General features: G+C 41.9%; 1 protein-coding gene across 2 annotated transcripts in view; it reads right to left on the bottom strand.

Annotated features, from left to right (window-relative positions):
- The window catches only part of Tcp11l1 (t-complex 11, testis-specific-like 1), a 33,712-nt gene extending 15,432 nt beyond the window's left edge, over positions 1-18,280 (bottom strand). For both annotated transcript variants that reach the window (XR_001175187.1, XM_013019669.1), the window contains exons 1-6: positions 18,226-18,280; positions 13,788-13,968; positions 7,960-8,092; positions 5,531-5,651; positions 3,596-3,816; positions 779-915 (exon numbers count right to left, since the gene is read on the bottom strand). Coding sequence is in view for 1 of the 2 variants with exons in the window: in XM_013019669.1 (XP_012875123.1) it covers positions 779-915; positions 3,596-3,816; positions 5,531-5,651; positions 7,960-8,092; positions 13,788-13,944 (769 nt within the window). In the remaining variant the exon portion in view is untranslated. The remainder of the gene's footprint in view (positions 1-778; positions 916-3,595; positions 3,817-5,530; positions 5,652-7,959; positions 8,093-13,787; positions 13,969-18,225) is intronic.
- Positions 18,281-18,282: the final 2 nt, after the last annotated feature.

Below are 18,282 nucleotides of genomic sequence, written 5' to 3'. Positions count from 1 at the left end.
AATGAACTCACAAGAAGTATGTCATCACTAGGCACTGGGCTCATGTCTGTAATCCTAGCTACTCCAAGGGTCCAAATCTGAGGACCATGGTTCAAATCTAGCTTGGGCAGGAAAGCCTACGAAACTTTTATCTCCAACTAACTACAAAAAAAAAATCTGGAAGTGGAGCTGTAGCTCAAGTGGTAGAGCACTAGCCTTGAGCAAAAACCTCCAGGACAGCACCCACGCCCTGATTTCAAATCTTAGGACTAGCCAACAACAACAACAACAAAGATGTCATGAAAATATAACTCAAACTGCTGCTTTCACTTAAAAAAAAAGAGAGAGAAGATTTTCACTTTTTCTTTTTCTTTTTTGTTGGTTGTGGGGCCTGAACTCTGGCCTGGGAGCTGTTCCTCAGCTCTTCAGCTCAAGGCTAGCGCTCTACCACTTGAGCCACAGCGCCACTTCCAGCTTTTTCTGCTTATGTGGTGCTGAATCGAACCCAGGGCCTCATGCATGCAAGGCAAGCACTCTACCACTGAGCCACCTTCCCAGCCCACTCTTTTTCATTTCTATACTCATGCCCTACCCATATTGCTTTTGCTTGCCAATTAAGTTTTCTTTTTAATCCTGAACAATTCTCGATGTAGTCCTAACAGCTTGTTTCTCCTTCTTCAAATTAGATTATTCTCATACATAATTTTAGTTTTGTTTTGAAAAAATATTGTTATTCAACAAGCCACAGCAACTAAAGTGAAAAAAAAATTTTTAAGAAACCACAAAGTATGACACATACTTGGCTGTTTCTCCAAAAACTCCTGGAACTTCTTCCTCTCGTATTCAACCGACTGCTGCATGAGGTGGGGCCGGATGCTAGTGATAGCAAAATTGGCCATGTCCATTTTCATTAGGTCCAACACAGAAAAAATCGCCCTGAAGGAAATAAGGATTTATAGCCAGGCACTTTTTAGATTAAGGAAAAAAAAAATTAGCCAGCTACCAGTGGCTCTCCTCTATAATCCTAGCTACTCCGAAGGCTTAGATTTGAGAATTGAGATTAGAAACCAGTCTGGAAAGAAAAGTCTGTGAGACTCTTATTCTCCATTAACTTATATACCCAATTAACTACCAAAAAGCTGGAAGAGGAGCCTGTGGCCCAGGTGGTAGAGTACTAGCTTTGAGTGAAAAAGGCAGTATTATAGTGTGAGCCACCAGCTTCAGGCTTCATAAAACTTCTTTTCCTAGGTACCAGTAGTGAGGCTTGAACTCAGGCCCTGTGATTCTTTTTCTCAAGGCTAGTGCTCTACCACTTGAGCCACAGTGCCACTTCCAGCTTTTTCTATTCTTTTTTTTCCTGTCGATTGTGAGGCTTGAACTCTGGACCTGAAGGTTGTCCCTGCACTCTTCCGCAAGGCTAGTGCTCTACCACTTGAGCTACATCGCCACTTCTGGTTTTCTGGTGGTTTATTGGAGATAAAAGTTTCACGGAGTTTCCTGCCTGGGCTGGCTTTGAACCATGAGTCTCAGATCTCATCTTCCTGAGTAGCTAGGATTACAGGCGTGAGCCACCGGCACCCAGCTAATTTTTTTTTTTTTTCTTTTAATCAGTTGTAGTGCCTGAACTCTGGGGCCTGGGCGCTGTCCCTCAGCTCTTCAGCTCAAATCTAGTGCTCTACCACTTGAGCCACAGCGCCACTTCTGGCTTTTTCTGCTTATGTGGTGATGAGGAATCGAAGCCAGGGCCTCATGCATGCAAGGCAAGCATTCTACCACTGAGCCTCCTTCCCAGCCCTGAATAATTTGTTGGAGATAAGAGTCTCATGGACTTTTCTGCCTCGGCTGGCTTTGAATTACAATCTTCGGATCTCAGCCTCCTGAGTAGCTAGGATTGTAAGTGTGAGCCACCAATACCTGGAAAAACATTTCTTAATTTCCAGGAAAACTACCCAAATACTAATTTCTCAGGCAGCATTATGTCACTTCTTTGCCTATACTAGCTTAAAAATTAATAAAATCTGATCATAACTATATATATTGAAAATTAAATATTGGACTATAAATACAGTTCAGTGGTGGAGCACTTGACTTGATTCTTACCATATCCAAAAACTTTTTTTGGGGGGGTGGGGGTCTGGTCGTGGGGCCTGAACTCTGGGCCTGAGCGCTGTCCCTCAGCTCTTCAGCTCAAGGCTAGCACTCTACCACTGAGCCACAGTGCCACTTCCAGCTTTTTTCTTTCTGCTTATGTGGTGCTGAGGAATCGAACCCAGGGCCTCAGGCATGCAAGGCAAGCACTCTACCACTTTGAGCCACAGCGCCACTTCCATTTTCCTGAGTGGTTTATTGGAGATAAGAGTCTCAGGGACTTTCCTGCTTGGGCTGGCCTTGAACCTCAATCCTCAGATCTCAGCTTCTTGAATAGCTAGGATTACCACTGGTGCCCAGCAAGATTTTTTTTTTTTTGGTCGGCCGTGGGGCTTGAACTCTGGGCCTAGGCGCTGTCCCTCAGCTCTTCAGCTCAAGGCAAGCACTCTACCACTGAGCCAACTTCCCAGCCCCCAAAAACATTTTTTTTTTAATATCCAAAAGATGAAACAAAAACTGCGTTACTAAAAAGATTTTTATTTTTCGGGTCATGGGGCTTGAACTCTGGGCCTGGGCGCTGTCCCTCAGCAATTCAGCTCAAGGCGAGCGCTCTACCACTTGAGCTACAGCGCCACTTCCGGTTTTTCTGGTGGTTATTGGAGATAGGAGTCTCAGGTCTCTCCTGCCCGGGCTGGCTTTGAACCGCAATCCTCAGATCTCAGCCTCCTGAGTAGCTAGGATTACAGGCGTGAGCCACCAGCGCCCGGCTTAGGAAGATTTTTTATGTTAAATTTCTTTAATTTTTTTGGCAAAAGTTTAAATATATATATTTATATATGTTTGTTTTAATTGTTGGTTGTGGAGCTTGAACACTGGGCCTGGGTGCTGTCCCTCGGCTCTTCAGATCAAAGCTAGTGCTCTACCACTTGAGCCACAGCTCCACTTCCGGGTTTCTGGTGGTAAATTGGAGATAAGAGTCTCACAGACTTTCCTACCTGGGCTGGCTTGGAACTGTGATCCTCAAATCTCAGCCACCTGAGTAGCTAGGATTATAGTCATGAGCCACTGGCCCCTAGCTTAAATATACTTTTTAAATGACCATATTCTTGGGAAACAGTTGCTGAAATATTTAGGAGTAATATGGCACAATGTCTGCCACTAACCCTCAGAAAGTGAGAGGGACACTTACACACACTCACACACACACACACACACACACACATAAAGATAAAGCAATGTGACATGAAAGCTCTTCAACTGATGGTACTCTTCCTAAAACTTTCTTATAGGTTTGGCATTTTTCAAATGAAATGTTAAGAGAATGACGTATGAAATAGAAAAATCTGGCATCAACATCAAAATGAAACCAGTGATGTGGGTAAATTTCTTCCTTCTTCCTACTTTGCAGTATTTTAAGTCATGTTTGCTTTAGTTATGTTTTCAACGCATGAGTCTCTCCACTTCAGGAAGCTGAAATCTGAAAACAGGTTTTGCATTTGGCTGCCCAGTGACTGATACATTTCCATACCTGAACAGGGGCACTAGTTCCTTAATGTCCTTCAGTTTGTTAACTTCCTCATCTCGAGCAGGTGCACACAGTGTCCCCATCATGTCAATAATAAATTCTGCCAGCTTGGAAATGTCTAGGGCTCCATTTTCTGCTTCTTGCTTCATCAGATCCAGATCCAAGACTTCCGTTATCTGGTTCCTCAATCGAGTGTGACCAGGCAGCAAGAAAGATAAGAGAATCTTCAAGAGAGCACAGCGAAGTTTAATCAAAAAGTTTCTTAGTCTGGTTTCCTTTTTAAAAAAATTATTATAAAAGAGGGGCTGAGAAGGTGGCTCAGTGGTAGAGCACTTGCCTTGCATGCATGAGGCCCTGGGTTCGATTTCTCAGCACCACATAACCAAAAAGAAAAAAGCCGGAAGTGGCTCTGTGGCTCAAGTGGTAGAGTGCTAGCCTTGAGCTGAAGAGCTGAGGGACAGCATTCAGGCCCAGAGTTCAGGCCATACAACCGGACCCAAAAAATAAAAAATAAAAATAAATAAATAAATAAAAGAAATGTCTGACTATTGAGATAAAGGTTTACTAACATATATTTTAACCTTTTACTAAACAAATTTATAGGGGAAAAAAAAACAAAAGTCATTTAGAATAGCTATTGAAGCTCTAAATAACAATATTATAGATTCAAGAAAAGACAATAATGGAGCAAAAAAAACACATGAGCTAATCACTGATTTCAATTTACACAGATTAATTCCTCTTTAATAATATTGTTAACAGCATTACAAACAAGTCTTTTCCTCCCAAAAGCCTTCTGTTCCAAAGACTGAATTAGTGTGTGTGTGTGTGTGCGCATGCGTGCGTGCGTGTGTGTGTGTGTGTACATGTGTGGCTTGAACGCAGGGCTCTGTGCCCTCACTCTGCTTTTTTGTTCATAGCTAGCATTCTACCACTTGAGCCACATCTCTAGTCAAACTTATAAGCCGATAAACTGGAGATAAGAATCTCTCGGATTTGTCTGACCAGGCTGACTTCATCCCCCAATCTAAGTTAGGATTACAGGGGTAAGCAACCAGCACCTGAAACTTTTTGGCCAAAACAACTGAATTGTCAATGCTTATTAAAGTTTATGAATAATCTATATTTTATAAGTTCTGTTATTTTGAAACAATGATTATTAAAAACATGAACTTTTATTTTAAAAGAATAATGCTAAGGAGGCTGAGGAGCTAAGGATAACAGTTAAAAATTCATGAGGTTCTTATCTCCAGTTGGAAGGACTCTAGCTTCTGAAAGACAAAAAAAAAGCTGGAAATGGAGCCATGACTCAAGTGGTAGAGCACTGGACTTCAGCAGAAGAAACCATGGGGCAGTATCCAGGCCCTGAGTTCAAGACCCAGGACTGGCAAAAAAAGAAAGTAACACTTTCAGGTTTCTATAAGCTGCTTAAAGTTAAAAAAAAAAAAAAGCACTAGGTCAAAATACTCATTTCAAATTTTGGGAAATAAGTTGTGTTTGTGACCATAGATTTCTTTCAAGTCATTTGGAGAGCACACAGGTGAAACAAATGCCTTCAGCATCAGTAATAGCGCCGTGGTAGAACATTACCCTTGAGCACAAAAAGGCTCAGGGACAGTGCCCAGGCCCTAGGCTCAAGCCCTAGGCCAGTATTTAAAAAAAAAAAAAAGCCTATAATCCTAGTTACTTAGAGCGCTGAGATCTGAGGATCACAGTTTAGAGCCAGCCTGTGAAGGAAACTCCAAGAGAGTCATATCTCCAATAAAACTACTCAAAAAAGCCTGAAGTGGCTTTGTGGTTCAAGTGGTAGAGCATTTGCCTTGTGCAAAAGCAGCTCAGAGATAGTGCCCAGGCCCAGCATTTAAGCCCCAGGACAGGCAAAACAAAAACAAAAACCCCACAAATGCCTTCAGCAGCACTCTTTCATCTTTGTCTTACCTCTCTGATTTCTCCTACAAGTTTGATAGCATGGTCATACGTTGGGGGGTCTTCACTTAGCTGGGCACTCAAGCAATCCCAAAAAGCTTTATGTACAATCTCTTTTACTTTCTTCCGCAAGCTGGAGACAGTGGGGGGAAAAAAGATAGAAACTAAAATATTGGGGCCTCAAATCATTTTCAAAATCAGTCGATGGGGATGATAGTAACAAATCTTTAAAATAAAAAAGGAACCAAGAAAGATTTTCCAGAAAGATTCAAACTGATAACATACTTTAACTTTCAGTTTGTGATTAGGAGGAATCATTTACAGCTAATTTATTAACTAACATTGGTGCAATTAGTAGCTCAAAACAGTGTTAAATGATGAAACAACTATGAAAAATTAGGTCATTAATTTTTAGTTCCTGATAATAGCAAGTTTCTAAGATTTAATTAAATAGTTTAAGATAACAATTCAACATGTTAGCCGTTGGAAGGACCCTTTTCTAAAAATATCCTATTCCCAGATGATAAATGGAATATTGCTTAACTAGGTACAAAACTGTATAATTTATTTATACCATTTCTTTCCTCCACCTTTTTTTTTTAAAAAAAAAATGGTGCTAAGGATCAAACCCAGAGCCACATGCTTGCTAATACACACTACCATTGAACTACAGCCAACTCACCAATTCTTCATTATTAACATGAATAAAAACTATGTTTGTAGGCATATTAGAGGTATCTTGATGGATGTATTTAGAAACCTTCTGTTGGAGACAGAAACCATTTCTTCTGTTAGCAGAATGCCAGTGTTTTACAGGGCAGCATAAACTCTGCCTATGAAAATGAATGATGTCTGATCCTAACAAGTTCAACAGAGCTGATCCATTCCTGGTTGCCAGATTGAACATTTCTGGGCTCATTACAAGCTGTAGTAGATTGTGACCAAATCTAATGAACAAAGTATTATGGGATACCTGCTTTATGAATCCAAAGATAGATGTTTCTTCTCAGAAAAGGAAGAGCCCAGTCCTCTCCCCAACTTGTCTGGAAAGCTGGTGAATAATGGTGCTTAGTAGCTGTGACATCTGTCCTGCAGCCATGAGGAACAGGCCAAGAAAGGGGCACACATACCAACCAGAGTCCTGACATCAGGGAACTGTTAAAGGCATCTATATCCAGATTTCCTTGATTCTAAAACAAACTTTCTTCACCCTCTTAACATCTTTCCCTTGAAACAAGGTTCTCTTTTAAAATCAATGGCACTTTTACAATTATAACAGTGTCTCTTCTTTCAAATAACAATTCATTTTTAGTCTTTTTTTTTTTTTTTGGTCATCTGTCATGGGGCTTAAACTCAGGGCCTGGGTGCTGCCCTTAAGCCTTTTGTGTTCAAGGATAGTACTCTACCACTTGAGCCACAGCACCACTTGCGGTTTTCTGGTGGTTAATTGGAGATAAGAGTCTCATGAACTTTCCTACCCAGGCTGGCTTTGAACCTAGATCCTCAGATCTCAGCCTCCTGAGTAGCTAGGATTACAGGTGTGCGTCACCAGCACCCAGTTAACAATTCATTTTTAAAAGATTTATTTTAAAAGATACAACCAAGAGTTTTAGATTTAACTAAAAACTGCTATGTCTTAGGTACTAGGGGTTGGGAGAACACTCTCATGCTTATCTTTATGGAGTTTAAAATTTGGAACAGAGACAGGCGCTGGTGGCTAATGCCTGTAATCCTAGCTATTCAGGAGGCTAAGATTGGGGCTGGGAAGGTGGCTCGGTGGTAGAGTGCTTGCCTTGCATGCATGAGGCCTTGGGTTTGATTCCTCAGCACCACATAAGCAAAAAAAGCCAGAAGTGGCGCTGTGACTTCAGTGGTAGAGCGCTAGCCTGGAGCTGAAGAGCTGAGGCCCAGAGTTCAGGCCCCACCACCACTACCACCAACAACAAAAAAAGAGGCTGAGATGTGAGGATTGCAGTTCAAAGCCAGCTCGGGCAGGCAAGTCTCCAATAAACGACTAGAAAACCGGAAGTGGTGCTGTGGCTCAAGTGGTAGAGCGCTCACCTTGTGCTGGAGAGCACAGGGAAAGCACCCAGGTCCAGAGTTCAAGGCCCATGACCTACCCCTCCCCCCCAAAAAAAAAAATCTAGACTAAAATGCAAGTCAGCCAACAACTTCAATACAAAGGAACAGATGGACAGTGCTCTGAAAAAAAGCAAAATAAGGCAGCTATGAACTGATATGAAAGTTATTTCTGACTTCCACACTTTATTTGCATACTGAAGTATCAAGATCCGAATTCCTAATCTAGGAATGTTTTTAGCACTAGTGTACAACAGGGAAATGTACTTTAATATATAAGCATGACCAGAAGGAAACATTTCCAGAACTGGGCGATGATAGTTTTCACAAAGTTAACAAGGTGAAAGCAGTGGCCATCTTACCTGTTTTCTGGTAATTCCACTGGTTTAAGCTGAAAGTCTCCATTGACTACAATTTCATGAGCTAGAACCATGTTGGTGATGCCTTTTGCTGTCTCTAGGAGTTCTTCTACTGCCACAAACTGAGGAGGACTGGCTGCAACAAAACCCAGGAAAGGGACTTAACTTCTCTCCCTAGAATTTCTGTTGAAATAAGCAAACCAGGTGCCCATGGCACACTCCCATGATCCTACATACTTAGGCAGCTGAGATCTAAGGTTCAAGGTTAGAAGCCAGCCGTGAGACTCTAATCTACAATTACCACCAAAAAGGCTGGAAATGAAACTGTAGCTCAAGTGGTAGAGTACCAGCCTTGAACGAGAAAGCCAAATAAGAGTGTAAGACCCTGAGTTCTAGTCCCAGTAAGAGTATAAAAAAATGTATCATAGTCTGGACTCTGGTGACTTATGCCTAAGTCTGACTACTCAGGAATTTGAGATGGAAAGATCTAGGTCTGGAGATAGTCAGGGCAGAAAAGTCTATGAGAGTCTTATCATCACTTAACTGCCAATAAGTAGAAAGCAGAATTGCGGCTCTTGTGGGAGAGTGGTAGCATTTAGCACAAAAGCCCAGGAACAGCATGCAGGCCCTGAGTTAAAGCCCAGGACAGGCAAAAGAGAAGATTAATTAATTAATTAATTAAGAAGGTGGTAACTCTAATAAAAGGAAATCCTTTTTATTCTCAAATAGCAAGATAACTTTGGTTATTCTATTTTCCTTTTGATTATTGTATTTAGGATCCAAAAGTGGAGATCACTCACAATACTCAAAACATCTGATTTTCACTAAACAAGGTGAATGGTAAAATCATAGCAGTAAACTGAGACTGAAAACTTGTTACAAGTTTTCATTTTCCTAGTAAGCTGACCATTTGTTCTAACCCCTCTGCTGCCTTTTTTAACCCTACCTCCTGTTCTAACCCTTCTAATCCTTTTTCTTCTAAGAGAAAAAGCTGATTCTGGATTTAACATTTTCTTCTGCTTCCATCATCAGTTTTCTTCTCCCACTAACACTCTGTCATGAAAGTATCTCTCCAAATTCAACTAGCTTTAGTGTTTTGGTGCTCCTTTTTAAAATTTTTATTCTTTTAGTAGTACTGAGATTTGAACTCAGGACCTTGCTTGGCTGGCAGGTGCTCTACCACTTCAGCTATGCCTTTAGGCCTTTTTACTTTATTTGTATTTCTAATGAGCCTTGTGTGGTCTTAAAAACTACAACTTGAGAAGTGCTTCCCCTGGCAGATAATAGAGTGATTTTTACATAATGATGAGATGTGGGCTTCCAATGAATCAGAGAAGCCAGTAATGGTTTGCCAAGGATTTAACAATTATAGAGTCATCTAGTTAGTGAAAAATAAGTTTCCTTCTCTTAGTTTTTCTTTTCTTTTGCCCCTCTTCCCTCTAAGAAGGAACCAAATGTAAGAACTGCCATATCCTGTCTGGTAAAAATCTTTATTTGGTCTCATAAAATGAGAAGTTGGGAAAATGCAAAATTCCTCCTCACAAAATTCTTCAGCATTTCCAGAATTATTAATAAAAATACAAAAACAAAGACTGGGTATGGTGACTGTGCCAGTTAACGTAGGTACTTGGGCACTACAAGCCAAGGTCAGCCTGAACAAAAAAGCAAGACCCTATCTGAAAAATCACTAACACATAAAAGGCTGGAAGTGTGGTTCAAGTGTTAGAAAACTTTCCTAGCAAATGGAGTATCTTGAGTTCAAACTCCAGTACTGCCTAAAAATAGCTGAATTGTCTCCATGTATATTAGTAGAGTATGATAAATACCAAACATCAAAATCCAGATATATCGTGTGTGTGTGTGTGTGTGCGCGCGCGCGCTTATCCTAGGGCTTGAACTCAGGGAGTGGGTACTGTCTCTGAGCTTTTATGTTCAAGGCTAGTATTCTATCACTGGAACCACAGCACCATTTCTGGCTTTTTCTGAGTAGTATATTGGAGATAAAAGTCTTATAGACTTTCCTGTCCAGACTGGTTTCAAACCATGATCCTCAGATCTAAACCTCCTGAGTAGCTAGAATTATGATTGTAAGCCACTGGCAACCAGCTCAGATATATCATTTTAATTCTTAGGTATATCATGTTAATATCATATTATGAAGATACCAATTTTCTCCAAAATCTATTGGTTAAACACATCCTAATCAAAACTCCAAAAGTCAAAATTTCTGTGGGAATGACCAAATTGAGTCTAAAATTCATGTGGAAAGGTAATAGAAAAAAAATTTTTAACCCATTTTGAAGAGAATTGGAGGGGTTATAATAAATGGTTTTAAAACTTAGTATAAAAGTACAACCATCAAGGAATACGTTCTGGGTATAAAATGTAAAATGATGCACTCACTTTGGAAATCAGCTTGGAGCTTATCAAAAGTAAAAGATAGGGATGGGAAGATGGCTCTGTGGTAGCGTGTTTGCCTTGCACGCCTGGGTTCGATTTCTCAGTACCACATAAGCAGAAAAAGCCGGAAGTGGCACTGTAGCTCAATTGGTAGAGTGCTTGCCTTGAGCTGAAGAGGTGAGGGACAGCACCCAGGCCCAGAGTTAAGGCCCCACGACTGGCAAAAAAAAAAAAAAAAAAAGTAAAAAATAGACTAACTATATGACCCTAGATCTTTACCCAAGAAATTGGAAAATATATGGCTATGTAAAGACTTAGAACCCAAATGTTAATAGGTGGTTTACTCATAACAGTGAAAACCTGAAATTATTCTAAATGTCTATCAACTTCAGAAAGGATTAAAAAAAACTGTGTATAACCACACAATTGAATACTTCTCAGCAATAACAAGGAATGACCCACTGATACATGTGAATTTCATGCTTTTTTTTTTGGGGGGGGGGGTCAGTCCTGGCACTGTGTCTGAGCCTTTCTGTGCTCAAGGCTACTTGAACTACAGTGCCACCTCTGGCTTTTTCTGTTTATGTGGTACTTAAAAATCAAACCCAGAGCTTCATGCATGCTTGGCAAGTACTCTACCACTAAGCCACATTTACAGCCCACACAGATGAATTTCAAAAGCATTATCCTACAATAAAAAGTCAGATATAAAAGACTATATTCACTAGGATTCCCCAAATATGAAATTGTAGGAAGGACAAGGTGATAGTGACAGGAAGCAGATCAGTAGGTACCAAAGGCTGTTGGTACAGAGAAAAGATCTGTTGCCAGGGACACAAGAGAACTGTGGGAGATGACAGACATGTTCAAGCAGTTCATGACTGTGGGCCATAGGCTGGAACTTCTAAACCATAAGCCAAAGTAAACCTTTTCTCTTACCAAGCTGATTTACCTAAAGTAATTGTTGCAACACAAAACTAACTAGACTAACAAAGCCTGGTGCTGGAGGCTTATGCCTGTAATCCTAGCTATACAGGAGGTTGAGATCTGAGGATCCAGGTTCAAAGCCAGCCCAGGCAAGAAAAGTCCATGATACTCTTATCTCCAATTAACCACCAGAAAACCGGAAGTGGCCCCATGGTTCAAGTGGTAGAGTATTATCCTTGAATACAAAAAGATCAGGGACAGCACCCAGGCCCTGAGTTCAAGCCCCAGGACTGACAAAAAAAACAAGCAGCAAGAAAGAAAGCAAGTGAGAAAAGAGAGAGAGAGAGAAAGACAGAAAAGAAGTAATCTGTCTTAACCACTTAATCTCTTTCTAAAAACCTCATCTTCCAACACTCCCACAATAACCATCCACTATCCACAGGAGTTCCAGAGGAGACAAAGGGTACTCAAGCCAAAGTAGAGCTAGTCCAAGCTTCTGTAGGGCCCTTCTAGGTTGTGTCTGGAAGACTGCCCCAACCTAAAAGTTCTACCACCTCCCCAAGTTCCCCAAATGCCATATGCTGGGAAACAAGTTTTGTTTTGTTTTATGGGGCCTCAACTCTGAGCATGGGCGCTGTCCCTCAGCTCTTCAGCTCAAGCCTAGTGCTGTACCACTGGAGCCACAGCACCACTTCCGGCTTTTTTCTTTTTGCTTATGTGGTACTGAGAAATCGAACCCAGGGCCTCAGGCATGCACGGCAAGCACTCTACCACTGAGCCACCTTCCCAGCCCAAAACAAGCTTTTTTTTTCAGTGGTTCTACTGAGGTTTGAACTCAGGGCTTCACATTTACTATGCATACAGCTACTACTTGAGCCACACCTCTAGCTCTTTCTGCTCTGGTTATTTTTGAGATAATGCCTCCATTTTTTACCAGGTTAACCTGGAACTGAGATTCTTCCCACCTCAGCTTCTTACATAGTTGTGATGAAAGGCACATACCACTGTGCCAGCTATTAGCTGAGATGGGTATTGTGAACTTTTTGACTGGGCTGGCCTCAAACCATGATCTTCTCAATCTCTGCCTCCCTAATAGCTAAGATTACAGGCCTGAGCCACTGGCAACAGGCTTGGGTCCAAGTTTTAACACATGAGCCTATGGAGAATATTTCATATCCAAATGACAGCACACCCACATTACAGCAATCAATCCTGGCATCATTAACAGATACATATTAGTAGTAACAGTAATAACCACTGATATTTATTGAGCATTTATAACATGCTAAGCACTAGCCTAAATACTTTCCATGAATTCATTTAATCTTTACAATGACCCTACAAGACAGGTATATATCCCTTGCTTTAAAGAAAGAACAATAGGAGCTTCCTAAGTATGTATTACAGATAAAGTCTAATAGCTGCACAATAGATGATGCTATTAATAAAGCATGATTTCCTGGACCCAGTTTAACCTTGTAGCTTATCAAATATAAGTGATACCACAGTAAATGGAGTTGGCTAGTGTTTGCCATAAAAATACTATGCTGTCTAGTAAACTACCTGGGAAAGACTTTGATCACTTTAGAAGAAACACACCTCAAAACCCAAAAATGCTTGCAATTCTTCCAAATACGCAAAATTACTGATCATCTCTACTTTAAAGAGATAACATCAACACAGACAAATGCTTAGACTATGACACTCCACTTTAAACTTTCAATCTTGGACTCACTTCAAAAAGCTTAAATATTCTTAATAAAAGACATGAGTTGAGGCAACTGCTGGGAAGACACCGAAATTGCCACCTTTCATCTCTGAGACTTGCTCCCTGCCAGAGATCTGAAATGACTTCACCCACTCACTGAACAAACTGAATCTCCTACCTGTGGGAACTAAACCCTGGGCATGACTTTAGGGCGTGAACAATTCACATGCCCTTCCAAACCTGCACAAGCACAGTCCAGACAAGAATTAGTCTCAGACTTTTCACTCTTTTAATTCTAGCTGTTGTTTGCATTCCACCATCCTGTTTCTCAGAGCCCTACAGAGAAACCCGAATGCCAGAGGCTAGAGAAAAGATGGGAACATCCTAGATGTTGTCCTAAAGTTTAACTTCTCATGCAATTGAAAACCCTCAAGGTTGCCAGTTGAGGAACTGTTGCTTTTCTTAAGTTCTAATTTAGTTCAGAGACCCATGCACAAAGAAGCCTAATTAAAATATCAACTGAGGGCTGGGAAGGTGGCTCAGTGGTAGAGCGCTTGCCTTGCATGCCTGAGGCCCTGGGTTGGATTCTTCAATACCACATAAGCAAAAAGAAAAAAGCCGGAAGTGGCGCTGTGGCTCAAGTGTAGAGTGCTAGCCTTGAGCTGAAGAGCTGAGGGACAGCGCCCAGGCCCAGAGTTCAGGCCCCATGACCGGACCCCCAAAAAAAAAAATAAAATAAAAATAAAATATCAGCTGAAAACAATAACTGTGTTTAACCAAAATCAAATTTGCTTACAGTGAGGTCTTTGCATTCTTCGTGGACTAGCAGAGTCTGAATTTATTTGTTTCTGTAAAACTTCATCAGAACATTCCAGAGCACCTTCCAGGCCTGGCTCAGAATCATTTGATTTTCCTGCTTCATTTACATGAGATTTGTCAAGGTTTTCAGACATTCTCAATTAAGTTTATTCACTGTCCTAGGAAAGAAAAAAAAAAGTGAGCCAAAAGTATTCTGTCACTAATTAGCAGGGTGACTGGGAAATTGTTACTGTTTTTAGTTTACTTGTCTGTAAAATAAATAGGTTTACTAAGATCTTATCCATCTACTGTATCCCTCTATTGCATAGTATCTGTTTGGTGGTACTGGGGTTTGAACTCAGGACCTCAGGCTTGGCAGGAAGAAGGTGCCATACCACTTGTCATGCCTTCAGCCCATACAATATTCTAATTCAGTGACTAAACAGATCATTGTAAAATGACATTTGTAATTTACCATATTTATAGACCTCAGATAAAGAACAATAGTTCAAGTATTTTTTTTCCTACTCCTGAGTAGCATGTATAAGAACACATGGTCTTGGGCTGGGAAGGTGGCTCAGTGGTAGAGTGCTTGCCTTGCATGCCTGAGGTCCTGGGTTCGATTCCTCAGTACCACATAAGCAAAAAAAAAAAAAAAAGCCGGAAGTGGCGCTGTGGCTCAAGCGCTAGAGCGCTAGCCTTGAGCTGAAGAGCTGAGGGACAGCACCCAAGCCCAGAGTTCAGGCCCTACAACCGGACCCCCCCCCCAAAAAAAAGAACACATGGTCTTAACAGAAGACAACACTATATAAGCTGCCAGCTTCTATTTTAATCAAAAGGAATGTCTCAACCTTATCTTTTTTTTTTAAAACAGGGTCTCACTAGTCTAAGGTTCACCTTGAATACACCACCCTCCTGCCTCAACCTCCCAGTGCTGGGATTACAGGTATATACTATCACTCCCAGCTCAATCTTCAATTCTTGTTTTGGTGCCTGTCTGAGGGCTTGAACTCAGGGTCTTATGGACTGTCTATAGGCTTTTGGGCTCAAGGCTGGAGATCTACCATTTGAGCAACAACTTCACCTTAAATTCTTTTGAACTAGTAAACTGATTTAAAAAAAAACAAAAACACTTGAAGAGTATGCTTATAATGACCTTCTAATAAATTTGGCTAAAATGGCTCTTTGACCTTATCATATGTATAGCTTGGGATAATAAACAGAAATACTGTATAAACTTTAAGTGTCAAAAACATGTAGGGTAGGTATTTTTATTAGCTTCCTATTTATTCTTTTCAGTCAGTAGGAAAAGACCACACTTAAAAGTAAGAAGTTGAAGACAACCATTAATGTATGTGACTGTATGAAATTTTCTTGATACTTGGGGCCAGTTAGTAAAAACATCTTAAGCACATGATTTTTTTTTTCTTTTTTTGCCAGTTGTGGGGCCTGAACTCTAGGCCTGGGCACTGCCCCTCAACTCTTTAGCTCAATGCTAGTGCTCTACCACTTGAGCCACAGTGACACTTCTGGCTTTTTCTGCTTATGTGGTGCTGAGGAATCGAACCCAGGGCTTCATGCATGCAAGGTTAACACTCTACCACAGAGCTTTTTTTTTTTTTTCTTTTTTAAATCAGTTGTGTGTCTTGAACTCTGGGCCTGGGCGCTGTCCAGGCTAGTGTTCTACCACTTGAGCCACAGTGCTACTTCCGGTGTTCTGGTAGTTAATTGGAGATAAGAGTCTCATGGACTTTCCTTCCTTAGCTGGTTTTGAACCATGATCCTCAGCTCTCAGCCTCCAGAGTAGCTAGGATTATGGGTGTGAGCCACCAGCACTGGGCTCAGCACATGAAAATTCTGATCAGGTTATTTTTTTTTTCTCCTGGAGCTTCCTATTCCTACGGTGTTTCTAATAAAGGGAGAAGAAACATATGATGTTTCTGCATTACTGAAAATAATTATCATTTGTACAATTAGCACCAGAAGATCACAAAACAATATCATAAACATTAATTAGACTGTTATTACACAGCTAGAAGGTAATCACAGGATCAAAAGAAATGTGGGTAGCTTCAGGGAAGTTTGGCCCAGTAGACAAAAAGGTCTCACTGGCATAATTATTTAAAATTCCAGAGACCTCCACAGAAATAGAGGGCCAAAGGGTGAACAAATGTAGCAATGGTACTCACTGGATACTACCTTGAAAATGAACTATACAAGTTTTGGGTGAGGATAGGGGTGGGAAAACTGGGAGAGTGGGAGGTTAAGGGGTGACACTGTCCCAAAAGAAATGTACTCTTACCTGACTTATGTAACTATACCCCTCTGGTATATAATAACAAGAAAAAAATTAAAAACAATTCAGAGACCTCCATTAAATAAAATGAAGTTATGCTGGACTTAAAATTTGGGGGGTCTGTAATACGAAGGTTTTAAAGTATTTCATCTTTCTAAACCAACTTGTCTTCTGATACCTATCTGCTCATTATCCTAAATCTTACTAGGGTCTGAAAATACTCCAAGATCCAAAGGATAACATTACCAGAATATTCTATGAGAAAAGGACAAACAAAACCACTTCTAATTTTATTCTCTCTCACAAGCTTGGGAAGCAGCCCAGAAAAGGTGAAGGAACTCATTCAGCACAGTAAGGAGAAAGGTAAGACTAGGTCTCTCATGCTCAGCTCAGTAAACTAACCCCCTCCTCTTAGGGTTCAGCTCAAGTCCTGTTTCTTCCCATGGCACTTCCTCCAACCTCACTAGTATCTGCACTTTTTAGACTTTGGTACTCATCACTGCCTTAAGTTTGATTCAAAACATGTTGATTTAAATAGATATACAAAGATGAAAAACTGCAAGGAAGACAGAGCTGCTCACAGGGATCTATAATGAAAGTTCAACTTCAGTGGCATTATGAAATTATTATTAGGAATAACAGAGGAAGAAATTACTTCTGTCCGTGAGGAGGTTGGGAAAAACCTTCCCAGAAAAGATAGCATGTGAGCCAAGAGCCAGAGTAATGGCCTATTGCCTGTAATCCCAGTTTCTCAGGGCTGCATAGGGTTGGACAAGCTTCTGCCAAATAACACCCCTCCCCCCCCCCAAAAAAAGGCTGGAGGGGTGGCTCAATTGGTAGAGTAGCAATTTCCAGGACCTGAGTTCAAACTTGCGGGGGGAGGGAGGAGGAGATGAGTCAGTCTTTGAAAGGAGAATCTTACCCAGCTTTGTATGGAGAAGGAAGCTGAGATTACTGACATGAGTAATCCTAGCTACCCAGGAGGTTGAGATGTGAGGATCATGGTTCAAAGCCAGTGCAGGAAGGGATGTCCATGAGACTCTTACCTCCAATTAACCAGCAAAAAGCCAAAAGTGGAACTGGCTTGAGTGACAGAGCCTCATTATTGAGTGAAAAAGCTCAGGGTTGGCCCTTAATTCAAACTCTAGTACCCATACAAAAATGAATGTGCCAGCCGGGCACCGGTGGCTCACTCCTGTCATTCTAGCTACTCAGGAGGCTGAGATCTGAGGATCGCGGTTCAAAGCCAGCCTGGGCAGGAAAGTTCGTGAGATGCTTATCTCCAATAAGCCACCAGAAAACTGGAAGTGGCGCTGTGGCTCAAGTGGTAGAGGGCTAGCCTTGAGCACAGAGGCTCAGGGTCAGCTCAGGCACTGAGTTCAAGCCCCAGGACTGACAAATAAATAATGAAAAAAGAGAGAAAGAGAAAGAGGAGGTGAAGAGGGTAGAAGGCAATGGGGATGGGAAGGTGGATGAGGCCAGGTGAAAAGTTTTTACTCTGTATATTTTTTAAATTCTTCACCTTGATTCTGAAATTCTCAAGTCAGAACCAGCTACCTTCCCCACACATGCGCACTCCAGGTAAAAACACCCTCTAAACAAAAATGCCCAATAAGTACGAATTGCCAGTCACGTCGGGCACTTGGGGGGACTTGCAAGTGGGATCTCGGAGGTAACTTGAGTCCAATTCTGCCTCTTGGCTGGCGGGGTGACTTCAGTGCTCCCTGGAGGGTAGATCAAGCCGGGATGGTGCTTGCCCTAATCGGGCACCCCAGCACCATCCTTACTACAATGAAAGATACTGTGGGGGTGCAGCACGCCAGGAGCCATTTAACTGCTCATTCATTCCCCATTTCCCAATCACCAACCCCTACAGTGCCCCGAGAGGAGCCTCCGTGTGGAGGGGTGCTGTCTGGCTGCGAAGACCCCCCCCCACGAGGTGGACGCGGCCCGCAGACCTGGGAGAGCCCCCCGCAGAAGGGGCCAGGCCTCCTCCCGGCGCCGCGCTTCCGTTGTAAACAGCTGTTGGGGCCGGCGAGGGAGTGGCGAGCCCGGGACAGGGCGCTGGGACGGCGGCCTGGAGGGTGGGCCTCGGGCCGGCCCCGGCCCCAGTTTCGCCCTCTCCTCCTCCCGACCTTACCCGACTCCAACCCGGCGGAAAAGGGCCCAGAAATGCCTGTGTTTCCGACCTCGCGCC

This window comes from Dipodomys ordii, unplaced genomic scaffold (genome assembly GCF_000151885.1).
Source record: "Dipodomys ordii isolate 6190 unplaced genomic scaffold, Dord_2.0 Scaffold46, whole genome shotgun sequence".
Taxonomy (NCBI): domain Eukaryota; kingdom Metazoa; phylum Chordata; class Mammalia; order Rodentia; family Heteromyidae; genus Dipodomys; species Dipodomys ordii.
The sequence above is the reverse complement of the archived record's forward strand: the minus strand, read 5'-3'. Positions and strand labels throughout refer to the sequence as shown.